The sequence below is a fragment of the Phaenicophaeus curvirostris genome, chromosome 1, assembly GCF_032191515.1.
Source record: "Phaenicophaeus curvirostris isolate KB17595 chromosome 1, BPBGC_Pcur_1.0, whole genome shotgun sequence".
NCBI classification, from domain to species: domain Eukaryota; kingdom Metazoa; phylum Chordata; class Aves; order Cuculiformes; family Cuculidae; genus Phaenicophaeus; species Phaenicophaeus curvirostris.
The window spans coordinates 164,730,628-164,747,703 of record NC_091392.1 but is presented as its reverse complement, the minus strand read 5'-3'; the positions used below and the strand labels follow the sequence as shown (position 1 = coordinate 164,747,703).

The window sequence follows — 17,076 nt, the reverse complement described above, 5'->3', positions numbered from 1 at the left end:
GAGAATTGGACTTCTTCCTCCCATGTCCTTTGAGGTTTTGGAGGGAGAAGTTGGCAAAACCTTTTCCTGTAGGTGTTTTCTTTCAAATTTGAGCACAATTTACAAATGTCTTCGAAACTATTAAAGTACGTCTTTTCTGGAAAATATGCTTGACTGATGAATTTTTTTTGGTTTATTTTTGTCCTGTTTGAATAGGAGAATGGAAGTAGTTGCTCAGATTCCGACTTGAATTTGCATGGTACTGTGTTTAGAGTTTAACTTTATTCACTCTTTTAAAAACACCTATTTCTCTGTGTGCATATGTTTGCATATGTATGTGTGTGCGTGTGTATAAAATTTGATTTTTCTGGAGTGATTTTTTTAAAAACATTTCCAGTCATTTTCTGTGCTGGGTATTTAAGGAGCTGTGTTATAATGAGTTCTGTAGGAATATATTGGTGCTATTGTTTAATTTAATCACATACTTCTATTTTTTCTGTGTCTTTAAATTAAGATGTCATTTTTCAAAGACTTGAGAAAGGATTGGCCTGTATGTGCTCTGTTAGTTTATGTGCTTCAGGCTTTGACAGTTCACTTTTCATATGTGGACTCTGAAACAGATGCGTGTCTGACGTACACCAGAGGGCAGGATTGTGCAGAAAATCTATATATAAAGCTTCTGGAACCTGTAGCATGGATTTTAAATGACAGTTCATATAACATCAGCTTTGGAATATGCTGTTATATTTGAGACCTTTTCATAGCCTTGTTATTTATGTTATACATAAAGCTTAGACTTCTGTGATGTTTTATAGGGCTCTTAGTGCAATGTTCCTTAACCAAGATGCAGTTATTGCAAGCAAGCTGACAAAAATTTCGGTGATCTAACAGTAATTGCATTATAGCTTGAGCAATTTCTCCTAATTGCATAGGTGGAATTAGTGTGCTTGTAATGGTTAATGAAACCTCTTTGAGGGGAGAAAGAACAATGAATATGGGATGGGATTTTTCTTCAGGATGGGGATGGAACAGAGTACTTTTAATTCAGTGTAGTGTTACTGGATACAGTATTGCATCTAAGGGAGTTTTCAGCGGTTTATAATTACCAAGTAAATTACATAATGTTGTGTTTATCCCTATTCAGATCTATCTAGGAATGAGCATTACTACCTGGCCTCACCTTTTTTAGACTAACCTTGTTGCTTCCTTTTCTTTTTCTCGTTACAGTTCCATCACCAGGGCAGCTTCAACACAGAGTTCACAGTGTGGGACATTTTCCAGTGTCTGTCAGACAGCCTCTCAAAGCTACTGCCTACGTAAGCCCAACCGTACAAGGTAGTAGCAATAACAGTAGTAGCAGCAGTATTCCAGTGTCCAACAACTTACAGTTACATTCTAATACTGGGATCCCAATGCCAAACAAGACTGCCAGTCAAGGGATTGTAGCGCGCAGTGCTCTTCCAAGACCGTCACTGGCCATCAATGGGAGTGGCATACCCAGAAGTAAAATTGCACAGCCAGTTCGAAGGTAAGCGTTAAATAGGCATCCTTCCCTGAGTGGATTATTTTGGTTTAGAGTGTGTGAAGGGGGGTTCTCCTGAATGTGCAGCTAGGCTGTGAAAATGGAGAGTTTCTAGATCCCGATGCTGAGTCACTGAATGAGTGAAAATTTCTCTCCAGAAATAGTGATGGACGATGCCAGCTGGTGGTTCCAAGTAAACTGTAATCATTGATAGAATGTAATCCCATGTAAATAAGAATGGATTGCCATCTATGAATAAGAAATAAAACCAAATGGAAATCTCATACCATTGACATACGTGATTTGCCTTCTTCCAGACTTGTGCCAGCTGCTGTTTGATCAGCACATCTTAAAGTATTCAAATAGAAAGAGTGGCATCCCTGTTTTTGCATAAAGCAGTATACTGTAAAAATGCTACTTGTGACATTACAGCATTGTGAAGAAGGAAATATCCTGGATATTATGATCTTGGGTTGAACCAGCAACTTTTCTATTCCAGATGGGAGACTATAGGCAAACAGGGAATTCCTGAAGGACCACATACTTGTAATGAGCTATACCATTAAGGAAATGTATTCTTGCATTTTTCCAAGAGACTTTAATGCCCAAATGACTATATTTTTAGAGCAAGCAATAAAATAATTCTGAGGAAAGAGACTGTGTTTTAATCACCTTATCGCAGCTGGGAGTTAACGTCAGCTGTATGTTCTGTGATTAATAGATGATGACATTTCTCAAAAGGAAACTTACATCAGTTGTGTCACAGAACCATAGAATTATTAAGATTGGAAAAGACCTCCAAGATCATCAAGTCCAACTGTCAGCCCAACACCACTGTGCCTATTAAACCATGTCCTGAACCACCACATCTACACATTTTTTGAACACCTCCGGGGAAGGAGACTCCATCACCCCAATGGGCAGCAGGTTCCAATGCTTCACCACTCTTTCAATAAAGAATTTTTTCCTAATATCCAGTCAAAACCTGCCTTGGCACAACTTGAGGCCATTTCCATTGCTTGGGAAAAGAGACCAACCCCCACCTTGCTACAACCTCCTTTGAGGTAGTTGTAGAGGGCGATAAGGTCTCCCCTCAGCCTCTTCCAGGCTAAATGGCCTCATTCCCTCAGCCAGTCCTCATAACTCCTGTGCTCCATGTCCTTCCCCACTCCTTGCCCTCCTCTGGATATGCTCCAGCCCCTCAAGGTCTTTCTTGGAGTCAGGGGCCCAAAACTGAACACAGCATGCGAGGTGTGGCCTCGCCTGTGCCAAGTACAGGACAATCCCTTCCCTACTCCTGCTGGCCACAGCATTTCTGATACAAGCCAGGATACTGTTGGCCTTCTTGGTCATCTGAGCACACTGCTGGCTCATGTTCAGCCACTGTCGACCAGCAACTGCAGGGTCCTTTTTTGCCAAACATCTTTCCAGCCACTCTTTCCCCAAGCCTGGAGCACTGCATGGGGTTGTTTTGACCCAAGTGCAGGACCTGGCACTTGGCTTTGTTGAATCTTATACAGTTGGCCTCAGACAGTTTATCCAGCCTGTCCAGATCCTCTGAAGAGCCTTCCTATCCTTCAGCAGATCGACATTTCTGCCCGATTTGGTGTCATTTTAAACTTTAAAATTTATTTATGAAAGGGTGGTGAAGCTTTGGAAGAGTCTGCCTGGGGAAGCGGTGGAGTCAAAAAACGTGTAGACATGACACTTTGGGACATAGTTGAGTCGGTACAGTGATGTTGTGCTGACAGTTGGACTTGACATTCTTAGAGGTTTTTTCCAACCTTGATGATTCTGTGATAACAAAGACAAGTGATCCTGCAACAAAGTGGAGTTGCACCACTTGGCTGAACCTAAGTTTAACCACCTTTTTATTTAAGTCTGGGGGGTTTTGCCCGTAAAAAGCCAGTCGTAGCAGAGAGGTAAGAAGCTGCTCTGGTGACTTAACTAAAATATGGTTGTGGCAAACTAGAGAGAGCCTGCATCAGCACCAAAGGATCTTCAGAGTTCTTCAGCTGCTAAGATGCCTGAATTCTTTAGTGTTAGTGCATAGGGTTTTAATAAAGTGCTGTTTTTTGATGAGCATGCTGAGCACAACAGCTTTGTGGACAATATTTCCCGTCAGATCTCTGTTGTCTATTGTGACAAACAAACCCGCTTCTTTTTGCCTTTAGCCCTGAAGAACCAAATTCTCCCACTTAGAGGGATCTCACGCATCATAAGAATTATTCACTAAATTGCTTTTTACAAAACTTTTATCTTCCTGAGACCAGTACCAGAACTGCGCTGTCATTAGAGGTGGCCTTAATTTCATCATAGTGCTTTCCATTCACATTAGCATAGACCCAGAAATACACTTGTTTGGAGTGATGTCTCCAAGCAAGCCACAAAGGCCGTCTTGCTGTAGAAGTAAATGGTGTTTCTTACCTTGATCTTTCACATGAAATATGACTTTGTCTTTTTTTTACTATCTGTCTAATACAGTTTTCTTCAGCCTCCAAAGCCGCTTTCATCACTAAGTACGATGCGGGATGGAAGTTGGAGAGATGGCTGCTATTGATGAAGGATGCCCGTCAACAGTGGAGGAAAAATAATCTGGATTTCATTACCCAGCTGGCTGGGTAACAATGGTTTGGGAAAGGAGGGTCATACAGTATTATTTCCCCTGGGATTTTAATATGTAACATCCCCTAATACAATGTCATTTTAAAAACATGAGCATCTTTTCAAATACTAAATATTGCACTTAATCAGTTCCCTGACCAGCTGTGTTGTTAGCAGACTAACGATGGCAGTGTTGGCATTTGGAACTGAAGAAAGTCTTAGAGATGTGCAAAGTACCAGAAGATTTCCTCAGAGAGAACTAGGAAATAATGCTTTTGGGCAGCTTTCCCATACTGAAATTCTAAGCTAATTTACTCAGTGTAAAGACATCGTGCTTTTTATTTGGAATTTGGGGGGACTTACGTATGTGCTTGATTTTTTTTCTAGTGTTTCCAGTACATTTTATTTTGTATCCCTGAGTCCATTTAAACTTGCCTGAACCTTGAACAACAGAGAGATAATTTAACTTTTCTGTGCCATAAATAATATTTTTGGGATAATGTACTTTTTTAGTGCTAGGAACCTATCTTACAAAATTGTACCATTGGCAATATGAAGCAGTATATTTATGTTGCAGAAGCACAAAACAAGTAGCATTCACTGGAAATTGCCTTCCAGCTGGCTCAGCATGGTTTTGTTGGTCTTTCACCATTTGTTCAATTGTTAATTTATTGTCATAGTGTTTTATACTTAAAATGGCAGCATAAGTCACGTTGCACTTACAAAGATACAGTGATCTCTAAAACTACAGTTGGTTTTCAGTACTTTATGACAAAGAATAAAATTGTAATGTTTTATTAACAGTTGCTTATTGAAAATGAGTTTTAATGTGAATAAATCTTTTTGATAGATCTTTTACAAAATCCACTTGCACTAATCAATGCTTTCTTATAATGGCATATGACTTAATATTTGAGTACAACTGTGTAAACTGCTGTTTTGGAATGTTTCAGAAATAAAGAATCTATTTCAGCAATAATGCTGTTCTTGAGTGTGCAGTGTAAACTTTGACAGAGTTTAGTAACTGACATCTGCTTAACTCCTGATGGATTTATTACTGAGCATTTAGATTATGCTGGATTTTTCCACAGGAACAGTTTATCAGAAAATTTTTTAAATTTGTGTTATGAAGCCATAGTATGCATAGAAGACAGCTAAGTAGTATTTTTAGATCAGTCTTAGGAGCTTAGATTTTTTTGCTTCAATTTAATGTTTGAGTTCTGCAAGTGCAGATGCAACTGGCAGTGGGAAACAGAGATTGTATACCAAGTGGGTCTTTCACTATGGCTCTGAATTTGCTCAAGGACCTGCTTTTCTTAAAAGACCAAGCTAAAGTAAAAGACAAAGGAGAAGCATTTATTGGTGAGTAAACCCTTCATTACACTGCCAAGTAACTGTACAGTTAGCAGTAACTCTGCGCAACTTAATGTCATTTAACAGAGATACCAATTAATTTTTCAGAATTTCATTCTTTTAATCCAGTTAAAGTCCTTTTTTTTAAAAAAAAAAAGGCAGAAGAAGATATCAAGAAATTTTCCAGCAAGGAAATTATCCCTGCACAGGTGAGTATTTCAGCAGCAACGCACTGTACTCATCTTGTTCGTAAGAGGATTTAATTAGAAGAAATTAACTGCTGGGTAAAGCAGTTGGCCATTTGGGGACTATCTCTATTGTCTTGGATGGTTTGTCTCAATTCCAGGCTGATTGTGGCAGGATTGTAGAGCCAGGTCTGGGGATACTTTGCGCTCTGCCCGAGACAAGTTGGGCTGCAGAACCTCCCAGATTCACCAGCTCTCCTGGCTTCTGCTGAGAGCAATGGTGCATTCATCTATTGCCTACTCACCTGAAGTCATCTTTGGCCTTGTTGTGTCTTCAACAGGTGAGATCTGTCTGAAGTAAAACTGTAAGATTATTTTCCTGTTTTTCTACTTTGACCATATCGCTGCTTTCACCACTCCATGTTTGTTGCTACTCATTATGTCCCCTCTGTGGAATACAGTTAGAAGGAGTTATTAGGTAGCTGAACTCTTTTACAAAGCAATAGACACTATCCCATCCCACTACCAGTTTCTCATGGAGTGTTGAAGGAGATTCCCAGATCTAAGTCATTGATGCCAGACTGCATTGTGCCTATTGCAAGCAAAGCACCTGCAAGCTCCCTTCAGTGATGTCCCCCACTGTGGAGGACAAATATTTTATAAAGTCTATCACCTCCTTCCCTAGGAGCTGGTAGTCCCTGCCCACTGGCTGCCTTGCCCCTCTCCGCAATTGGCAGAATTCTCTGTTTGATGACCAAGTTGGACATCGATGTTTTTCAATGCACACCCCTGGCTGAATCTGCTCCTTCCCCTCCCTATGAGAAACGATCCCTACATTAAATCCCTGACTTTATGACCCAAAGAAAGCTAAGCTCCTGGCAGCGTGCCACACCGCACATCCTCCGAGAGGCAGCCGTGTCATACGGGTGAGCAGCACCCACCATCCAGGCAGAGGGAGATTTGCTGCAGCGCTTGACACATAGGAGGGGCAGAGTTAATCCTGCCCCACCAACCCCTGCTTCCCACAGCTTCATCCTCTTGGCCTTGGGGATCCAGACACTGAGAAAATTATCTGGGACCCAGCTCATTTGCAGGTCTTAAAGTTAAGCCCAAAGTCCTGGAATCGGCTGATGCCCCACGTAGACAGAGAAGTAATCACAGCAGCGGGCAGCAATAATCCTAATCTCATCGCAGAGAGTATCGGAGCTGCTGCCTGGCCCAGCTGCTTGGATTATCTGAGTGCTCAGTGCTCCTCACCACAGTGCAGTGAGGGTCCTCAGCCTATGTCTCAGAAATGTACGGACCACACTGCAGAGCTCTTGAAGAGAGGGAGTACTGAGGGAAACGGCAGTGAAACAGGAATAAAGAGTTGCTCAGAGGAATAAGAAGTGCTCCTCTAAGAAGGCTATACAGCCTACAGCCCAGCTGAAGTGGCTCTACATCACTGCATGCAGCCTGGGCAACAAACAAGAGGAGCTGGAAGACATCGTGCGGCTGGAAAGCTATGACCTGGCTGCCATTACTGAAACTTGGTGGGGTGAATCCCATGACTGGAGTGCGGCTATTGACTGCTACAGGCTGTTCAGAAGGGACAGGTGGGGAAGGAGGGACAGAGGAATTGCCCTCTACACCAAGAAATTGTTAGAGTGTGAAGAGCTGTCTCTGAGGAATAGCCATGAGCAGGTTGAAAGCTTATGGCTAGGAGTCAGAGACTGAGGCAACAAAGGGAATCTAGCAGTTGGATTTTACTACAGGCCAACCAATCAAGAGGAGGTGATCAATAAAGCCTTCTTACTCCAGCTTCAGGAGGCATGGCCCGTGCAGGCTCTCATCCTGCTGGGGGGCTTTGACCACCCAGATATCTGCTGGAGGAGTAGCACAGCGAGCTGCAGGCAATCCAGGAGACTTCTGGAATGTGCTGAGGACAACTTTTTAAGCCAGGTACAAGACACCCCTACCAGGGGAGATGCAGTACTTGAGGTGGTGACCACCAATGCGAGTGACCTGATTGAGGACATCAAAGTTGGAGGCTGCTTGGGATGTGTTGATCATGGACTGGTGGAGTTGGTGGTCCTGAGGGACATGGGTCAAGCAAAGAGTGAAGTCAGGACCTTGAATCTCAGGAAGGCAAACTTCCAGCTCTTGAAGGAATTAGTCAATAGGACCCCCTGGGAAACTGCCCTTGGGGACAATGGAGCAGAGCAGAGCTGGCAGATCTTTAAGGATGCTTTCCATGGAGGGCAAGAGCTCTCCATCCCCAGGTACACGAAGTCTGGCAAGAAAGGCGAGACCAGCATGGCTGAGTTGTGACCTGTGGCTCAAACTAAAAGACAATAAGGAAATGCACGGGCAGTGGAAGCAGGGTCAGGTATCCTGGGAAGATGATAGGGACACTAACCATTTGTGTAAGTATGGGGTCAGGAAGGCCAAGGTACAACTGGAGTTGAACTAGGTGAGGGATGCAAAGAGTAACACAAAGGGCTTCTACAGGTATGTAAATCAGACAAATAAGGTCAAAGAAAGGGTATGAGCCCTCGTGAGTGAGGCTGCCACACTGGCAACAACAGATGAGAAGACTGACGTACTCCACAACCTCTTTGCCTCAGTCTTCACTAGCAACCTCACTTCTCACATCTCTTGAGGGGGTGGGCTGCAAGACACAGACTGGTACAGCAAAGAACTTCCCCCTTTAAGAGTGGATCAGGTTTGCAACCACCTGAGGAACGTGGATGTACACAAGTCCATGGAACCGGATGAGATGCATCCAAGAGTTCTGAGGAAACTGAATACTGTAGTCACCAAGCCACTCTCCACGATATTTGAAAAGTCATGGTAGTCAGGCAAAGTCCCTGGTGACTGGCAAAAGGGTAATGTTGCACGCATTTTTAGAAAGGGTAGAAAGGAGGACCTGGGGAACTACTGACCTGCCAGCCTCACCTCTGTGCCTGGGAAGATTGTGGAACAGATCCTGCTGGAAGCTACGCTAAGGCCCATGGAGGACAGGCAGGTGATTCGAGACAGCCAGCACAGCTTCCTCAAGGGCAAGTCCTGCCTTAGCAACCTAGTGGCCTTATGGAGTGACTACATCAGTCAACAAGGGAAGATCGATGGATGTCATCTATTACGACTTCTCTAAGGCCTATGACTTAGAGAATTCCCCCACAACATCCTTCGATCTAAAGTGGAGAGACATGGATTTGATAGAAGGACTCCTTGGTGGATAAGAAATTGGACGGTCACACTCAGAGAGTAGTGGTCAACAACTCAATGTCCAGATGGAGATCAGTGATGATTCGTGTCCCTCAGGTGTCTGTTCTGGGACCAGTGTTGTTGAATCATAGAATCACCAGGTTGGAAGAGACCCACCGGATCATCGAGTCCAACCATTCCTATCAAACACTAAACCATGCCCCTCAGCACCATGTCCACCTGTGCCTTAAACACCTCCAGGGATGGTGACTCAACCACCTCCCTGGGCAGCCTGTTCCACTGCCCAATGACCTTTTCTGTGAAATTTTTTTTCCTAATGTTCAGCCTAAACCTCCCCTGGTGGAGCTTGAGGCCATTCCCTCTTGTCCTGTCCCCTGTCCCTTGGGAGAAGAGGCCAGCACCCTCCTCTCTACAACCTCCTTTCAGGTAGCTGTGGAGAGCAATGAGGTCTCCCCTCAGCCTCCTCTTCGCCAGGCTAAACAACCCCAGCTCTCTCAGCCATTCCTCGTAAGGCCTGTTCTCCAGCCCCCTCACCAGCTTTGTTGCTCTTCTCTGGACTCTCTCCAGAGCCTCAACATCCTTCTTGTGGTGAGGGGCCCAGAACTGAACACAGGATTCGAGGAGCGGTCTCACCAGTGCCGAGTACAGAGGGAGAATAACCTCCCTGGACCTGCTGGTCACGCCGTTTCTGATGCAAGCCAAGATGCCATTGGCCTTCTTGGCCACCTGGGCACACTGCTGGCTCATGTTCAGTCGGCTGTCAAGCAACACCCCTAGGTCCCTCTCCTCCAGGCAGCTTTCTAGACAGACTTCTCCTAGTCTGTAGGTGCATGTCTGTTGTTGTGCCCCAAGTGTAGGACCTGGCATTTGGCCTTGTTAAACCTCATGCCATTGGTCTCAGCCCAGCGGTCCAGCCTGTTCAGATCCCTTTGCAGAGCCTCCCTACCCTCCAGCAGATCAACGCTTCCACCCAGCTTAGTGTCGTCCGCAAACTTGCTAAGGGTGCACTCGATGACTTCATCCAGGTCATTGATAAAGACATTGAACAGGGCTGGACCCAGCACTGAGCCCTGGGGAACTCCACTTGTCACTGGCCTCCAGCTGGATTTCACACCATTTCCCACCACTCTCTGGGCTCGGCCATCCAACCAGTTTTCCACCCAGGAGAGTGTGCGCCTGTCCAGGCCAGAGGCTGACAGTTTCTCAAGCAGAATGCTGTGAGAAACTGTGTCAAAGGCTTTCCTGAAGTCCAGGAAGATACATCCACAGCCTTTCCCTCATCCAGCAGCCGAGTCACTTTGTCCTAGAAGGCGATCAGGTTAGTTTGGCAAGACCTGCCTTTTGTGAACCCATGTTGACTGGGCCTGATCACCCGGTTCTCTTGCATGTGCTTCATGATAGCACTCAAGATCACCTGTTCCATGACTTTCCCTGGCACTGAGGTCAGACTGACAGGCCTGTAGTTCCCTGGATCCTCTCTGCAACCCTTCTTGTAGATGGGCACATCAGCCAGCCTCCAGTCCAGTGGAACTTCCCCAGTCTTCCAGGACAGTTGATGGAAAGATGATGGAAAGGGGTTTGGCCAGCACATCCGCCAGCTCCTTCAATACCCTTGGGTGGATCCCATCATCTATGATCATCAATGACATCTTCGTCAATGACATAGATGATGGGATCGAGTGTACCCTCATCAAGCTTGTGGGTCACACCAACTGAGTGGTGAGGTTGACACCCTGAGAAGTTCAGCAACGTCAAAGGAGAAGTCACACATCTGGAATAATCCCATGCACCAGAACAGGCTAGAGAGTGACTGCCTATAAAGCAACTTTGCAGAAGGGGACACTGGGGCTCTAACAGATGAGCTGAAATATAAGCCAGCAATGGTTCCTTGTAGCAAAGATGCTTACCGAGATCTTGGCTGCATTAGTGAGATGGCAGCCTCTGAGTTGATGGAAATTATTTTTTCCCTCTCTTTACCCCTGAGGAATGCAAAGCCATCCAGAGGGACCTGGACAAGCTGGAGAATTAGGCCTGTGCAAATCTCATGGGATTCAGCAAGGGGAAGTCCAAGGTCCTGCACCTGGGTAGGGGCAAACCCAACAGTCTGGGGAATGAAGAGATCGAGAGCAGCCCTGCAGAGAAGGACCTGTGTGTCTTGGTGGATAACAAGCGGGACATGAGCTGGCAATGTGCAGTTACAGCACAGAAGGCCAGCAATACCCTGGGCTGCATCAAAAGAGACGTTGCCAGTAGCTCAAGGGAGGTGATTCTGCCTCTCTACTCTGCTTTGGTGAGACCACACTTGGAATACTGTGTCCAGTTCTGGAGTCCTCAGCACAGGAAAGACACAGACCTGTTGGAGTCTGTGTCTCCACACAGAGGAGGGCCACCAAAATGATCAAGGCCCAGAACAACTTCCCTATGACAAGCGGCTGAGGAAGTTGGGGTTGTTCAGCTTGGAGAAGAAAAGACCATGAGGAGAACTTATTGCGGTCTTTCAAGCGATAAAGGGGGCTTATAAGAAAGGTGGGAAAAAACTTTTTATCAGGGCCTGCAGCAATAGGACAAGGGGCAATGGTTTTAAAATAAAAGAGAAATCTAGACTAGATATTAGAAAGAAATTTTTTTGCTGTGTGTGGTGAAACACTGGCACAGGTTACCTAGAGAAATAGTAGATGCCCCATCCCTGGAAACATTCAGGTTCAGGTTGGATGGGGCCCTGAGCAATCTGATCTAGTTGAAGGTGTCCCTGCTCACTGCAGGGGGGTTGGACTAGGTGACCTTCCTGGTCCTTTCCAACCCAAACTATTCTATGATTCTGTGATACTCTACAACTACCTGAAAGATGGTCGTAGAGAGGCAGGTATTGGTCTATTCTCCGAGGTAACAAGTGATAGGACAAGGCTGCCCAAGGGAGTGGTGGAGTCTCCTTCCCTGGTAGTGTTTTATGACATCATAGAGGCAGGCCATCTAGGGGTGGAGCCACCAGCCACTTAGGATGGGTCAGAGAGAGTCGTGTGCCACTTGGCCTGCTGGCAGCACCGCGCACATCAACACAGAGGGGCTGCGGTGCTGCCAGCGAGTGTGTTTTTTGTGGGTTGTTGGCCCTGAAATTCTATTTTCTGTTGGAACTGGCTGTACCTGCACAAGATCTGCTATTCCCAAGGTTCGATACCTCTCTTTCTGGCTGTGCTTGGGGGTGGTGGGGAGCAGGCCTCACTTTCTCTAGAGCTCTTTTCCAGCAGCTGGCACTGCCCAACTGCCAGCCTCCACCAGGCTGTGCACCAGGGATTCTGCTGCCTCCTTCCCTTCAGCTCACACAGCAATGGCAGTGCTCCAGCTTCTCCTCCTTCTGCTGCTCACCTACTGTTCTCGAGGCTGGGGGGCCCCTGCTCCCCTTTGGGGAAAACAAACCCTTTTGCCTCTTTTTTCTGTGGCAAAAGGTACCATAGCTGTGCTTCCACTGGCTCTTTCAGTAGACGGAGCCAACAGCCATGTTGCAAAAGCCATGGGAACACCAGCACCTACCAAGAAAAAAACCTGTTACATATACAGCCTGCATATCCAGACGCCTCCTTATTCCTCTGTCTTGGAATGCAAAAGGGGGACATCTTATGTCTTCTTTGCCAGACTGAAGATAGACTGCAACATCCCGAAAATGGTCCGGTGCTTGTGGAGAGTCTTTCCTGTTGTAGACACAAAAACTCCTCCAGACTGGGAAAAACCCCTGAATAGTTCTTTGTTTCAGGGTGTGGATATTGTACTGTTCACTATTCCCAGTTATACCTTAGAATATGGGATGTATCTGGTTCTTTTCAGTGCTAAGATAACCGCACTCTATACCCAATTAGTCCTCAGGGCCTCAGATCATGTTTATGTTAAATATGAGAAGAGTAGGCTAGTGGCAAAGATTGCAGGAGGCGCATATCGCGTAGTGGGTTTTTCTGATAATTGGACTCTCGATGGCTCTGAATCCTATGATCCTGATTCACATGAAGGAGTAAAGGGAATCACATTTACTTGGTACTGCACTAAAGAGGTGACAGACTATACAAACATGAAAATCAGCCCAGGAAAGAAATGCCATCCGGCCCAGAGGGATTTGAAATGGTTAAAGTCCTCAGGTTCAGTTCAAACAATGGCACCAGAATCCCTCCCAGGACATGCCATCTACTACTTTCGTCTAGAGATTCAAAAGGACAGTAGGAGGAGTTATGCTGACCAAACTGTAGATGTGGAGCCCGGCTCCCCAATCCTTCTGGATGGGAGGTGCCTTGAAAACTGTGGTAGCACTCTAATTCCAACACAGAGATTTACCTTGTCTGGAAAATGCCTAAATTGTAGAACAAATAGCCAGCCAGTCTACCACTGGTCCCTTTTGTCAGGAAACTCTACAGAAATCAGCTTGGACTGGTCTTCTAGAACCTCAACAGGGAGGTCTGGGCCTTACCTCTCAATACGCCCTTGGACTTTTACAACGGTTGCGGAGCAAGCCTACACTCTTCAGTTAAATGCAGCCACCTGGGATGGCAGGTCCTCAATATACAGATACACATTTGTAGTCAATTCTCCTCCTAGGGGTGGCAAGTGTGCCATCAACCCACGCTGGGGTACAGCCTTCCATACAAAATTTGTTGTTCAATGCAGTGGATTTTCAGACAGCAATTTACCTCTGACATATAAAGTGATCGTAGCTTCCAGTGTGCCCAGCACTACCAAAATAACGTCTTTGGAGGAAAATACATTTGGTCCGATTCTGTACTTTGGTTATCAGCCTAGAACTCCTCCATCATTTCTACCAGTTGGAGAGCCCTCTCAGAAGTACACCCTGACACTCTATGTTCAAGTCTACGATTCCCTTGGGGCATTTACCCAAGTGAGTTTATGTGTTGCTGTATGGAAACCAACTGACAGTCAGCTACAAACTGCTGTTTTTCATGAACTACTGGCCGCAGTGAACGGTTCAAGTGCACCAATGACATCTTATCTCCAGACTGGAGATTCTTTGAGTGCCAGTTATTTAGCTTATCTGACAGCCTCAGTCTTAAACTCTATGAAAGCCACACCAACTCTCCAGCACCTTAGGACTCAGTTTCGGGAAAATCTGATTCAAACCAGCCTGAATATTTCTGCTGAGACCACAATGGAAATCAAGCAAGTAGTTGCAGCTCTTTCTCAAATCACAGAGGAAGCTGCAGAAGTGAAGCCCCGCTCACAAGACCTGGTCATCAAGAAACTGGCAGAAGTAACAGCAGTGCTGAAGGTACGGAGGAATGAGAGCTATTCATCTGAAGAAGCTGAAATGCAGAGCAGTGGAATACTGAGATGCTTGTCCAACACTATGAGAGCTGCTGAACTGCATCACAGGAATGTCAGTAGAAGCGAAGTGAAAAAAGTCTTTTCCATCATGGAAAAATTAACAGACATAGTTTTACAGGGCAAAGTCCCTGGAGAAAAAGAAACTCTTATGGAAACAAAACACTGGACTATCACTCTGAGGAAAGATGAAGCAGGAAACATTGCAAATGCTTCCTCTACTGGAAATACTTGCAGGAATTGCTTTTATCCATCCCTGAGAAAGGGAAATAATTCAGGATTGCCTCCTGATGCTGTCATTTCCACTGCCCTTTTTGAATTTGAGGAGAACTTCTTCCCTTGGTTAGGAGGCACATCAGAAAACCCAACCATGGTCTTGGGATTTGCATTGGCAGAGGACAAAGCTCATGGCAATCTACGTGGGATCGTGCCTGAAGGAGCAGAAGTTATTCTAGCAAGGAGAGAGAAGGATTCTTCAACTTTTCCATTAGCAATAGGACCTGATAAAACACAAAATTACACAATGGGAGGATTTTCTTTTAAAGTGAACAGAAATACTGAAACAGTGTACATCCAGATCCTAACAAAATTGGAAGTATCTTTCCAGGTGCTGGTATTTAAAGGCACCAAAATCACCCATGCTCACCACAGAGCTTCCTTCACTGCTTTTCACAACAGACCAACAGTTGCCAGCACAAATAAGACAGGTAGTTCTGGCTGTCTCATTAAGGATCCCTATCTTATCTGCCTCCCAAAGCCATTGCTGACAGCCATGGCTCTAGGCAGCAGTACAGGCACTACTACCATCTCCATTGTCTTGCGGGCTCCCTATGTTGTCAGGCATCAAACACAGAGTCTGGTGAGCATACACATTTTTAGTGATCAGTGCTTATCTCTGGATGGAGATCAAAGTCTATGGAGAGATGATATATGCAGGCTTGGCCCCAAGACTAATTGGCAGCAGGTGCACTGTATCTGCAACATGGAACAGAGTCAAACGAGTCCGTCTGCCCACGCTGCATCACATGCATCCGTGTTCAACATAAGATTCCTGGCAGCCAAAGTAATAGTAAGCCCCAACCCAGTAGATCTGGGAAAAATCCTGCTAACAGACATATCTCGAAACCCTGTGACACTCTGCACAGTGCTTGGGATTTCTGCCATCTACTTTTGTCTGTCCCTCTGGGCCATGAGAAAAGACAGGACTGACAGGGACAGCAAACAGAAGATGATAGTTCTGCCGGACAACAAACCCTTGGATCCAGCCAGTTGTTTGGTCACGTTATACACAGGCAGTCGCTGGGGAGCTGGAACAAAAGCAGATGTCTTTCTTCAGCTTGTTGGCCAGAATGGCACAAGTGATGTCCATTGTTTATGCCACCCACATCTTTCATCTTTCCAACGAGGAAGTATTGATTGCTTTCTCTTAACTCCTAAGAAAGACTTGGGAGACATTTGTTCCATCAGGGTCTGGCACAATAACAAGGGCCCATCTCCAAGCTGGTTTTTAAGCAGAGCCACAGTTGAGAACATATCCAGAAGGAAAACCTGGTTCTTCATGTGCAGGAAATGGCTTTCTCTTGACAAGGGTGATCATTTACTAGCAGGGACTTTTGCTGTCACAAACCCCAAGGCACGTGTGCCCAAAATGGACTACTTTTTGATTAGTCTTACCAAAAGCCTGAGAGAGGACCATCTGTGGTTCTCAATTTTCGCTCGTGTTCTCAGTGGCACTTTCAGCAGGTTCCAAAGGTTGTCTTCTTGTTTAGCAACATTATTATTGAACTTGCTTGGTAACATTGTGTTCTTTAATGCTGAGAGGAATAAAGCCTGTCCAAAACACTTGAGGATTTTGACATCAGTAGCAGTGGGAACTCAATGTGCTATGGTTACTATGCCTGTGGAAATGACTATCAATGCCTTATTTAAGTATTCCCAGAAGGAGCTTCCTCCTCGTGGTGTGGCTCACAAGGCCTCAAAGCTACATTCACCCCTCGTGTGGGCTTATTCCCTTCTTACAAACAGCAAAGAACATCTGCGAAAATTGGACCTTTCTGAAACTACAGCACAATCGAGGGATGTTAGTTCCGTGGAGAACCTTCCTGCTACTGGCAACTCACGGAGCCCACCATGTTCCAGAAAGACAAGAAGAAAGGGAGGTCCCCAAAGCTGGCAAAATTGCACCATTTCTGAAAGAGACGCAAATGTAATTGAAATTGAGGCACAGACAATGTCTGGGAATCTCCACCCCCTGGCGAAGGCTGGCCAGAGAATGCCACCATCAGGTTCCAATTGTAGTAATTATGCAGAAGAAGAGGGCAACTTTCAGAAAGAAAGGAAACCACCAAGCACTCCCTCCACGCCCTTTTGTGAGAGACTATGCACAGTTTCTTGTTGGTGGGGTGTCTATCTCTCGTGGCTACTGATTATTGCTGTGACTGGAATATCCTCATCTTTCATTGTGTTATATGGTTTATCATATGGATATCAGACTTCAGAAGAGTGGCTTTTAGCTTCTATCACCTCCTTTGTTGAGAATGTGTTTGTCCGTTCAGTTCTACAAATAGCTTTCTTCTCAGCTGTGAGAACAATTAGACCAAAATCACTTGAAAACATCCCGTGGTTAACTCAGCGAAACTATTCTGAAATTCAGCTGGCTAAAGAAACAATGAGTGCTGATGAGATGAGAGAGATGCACTTGAAACTTGCTCAAGTCAGAAGCATCCAGCTGTAGAAGCCTACAGAAGCAGATGAACTTTCAAGAATGCTGAAAAGATCAAAACCCAGTAGGCCTGATCTCTTTCTCTGGGCAGCCTGAAAAGGACATCAACAACATTTAAGGTTCAAATTAAGGCAAATAAAAGCAGAAAAAAAAAAAAAGGCATTATTTCATTGTCTGAGCAAGGA

General features: G+C 45.2%; 1 protein-coding gene and 1 pseudogene across 2 annotated transcripts in view; both read left to right on the top strand.

Annotated features, from left to right (window-relative positions):
* LOC138733065 (SLAIN motif-containing protein 1-like) overlaps positions 1-5,069 on the top strand; it is a 43,705-nt gene extending 38,636 nt beyond the window's left edge. The window contains exons 6-7 of one of the 2 annotated variants that reach the window (XM_069879963.1): positions 1,207-1,507; positions 3,986-5,069. In XM_069879963.1, the coding sequence (XP_069736064.1) occupies positions 1,207-1,507; positions 3,986-4,061 (377 nt within the window). In that variant the 3' untranslated portion in view covers positions 4,062-5,069. The remainder of the gene's footprint in view (positions 1-1,206; positions 1,508-3,985) is intronic. The other variant, XM_069879954.1, reaches the window with a different exon arrangement.
* Positions 5,070-12,361: 7,292 nt separating this feature from the next.
* LOC138720513 (polycystin family receptor for egg jelly-like) lies at positions 12,362-16,987 on the top strand (annotated as a pseudogene).
* Positions 16,988-17,076: the final 89 nt, after the last annotated feature.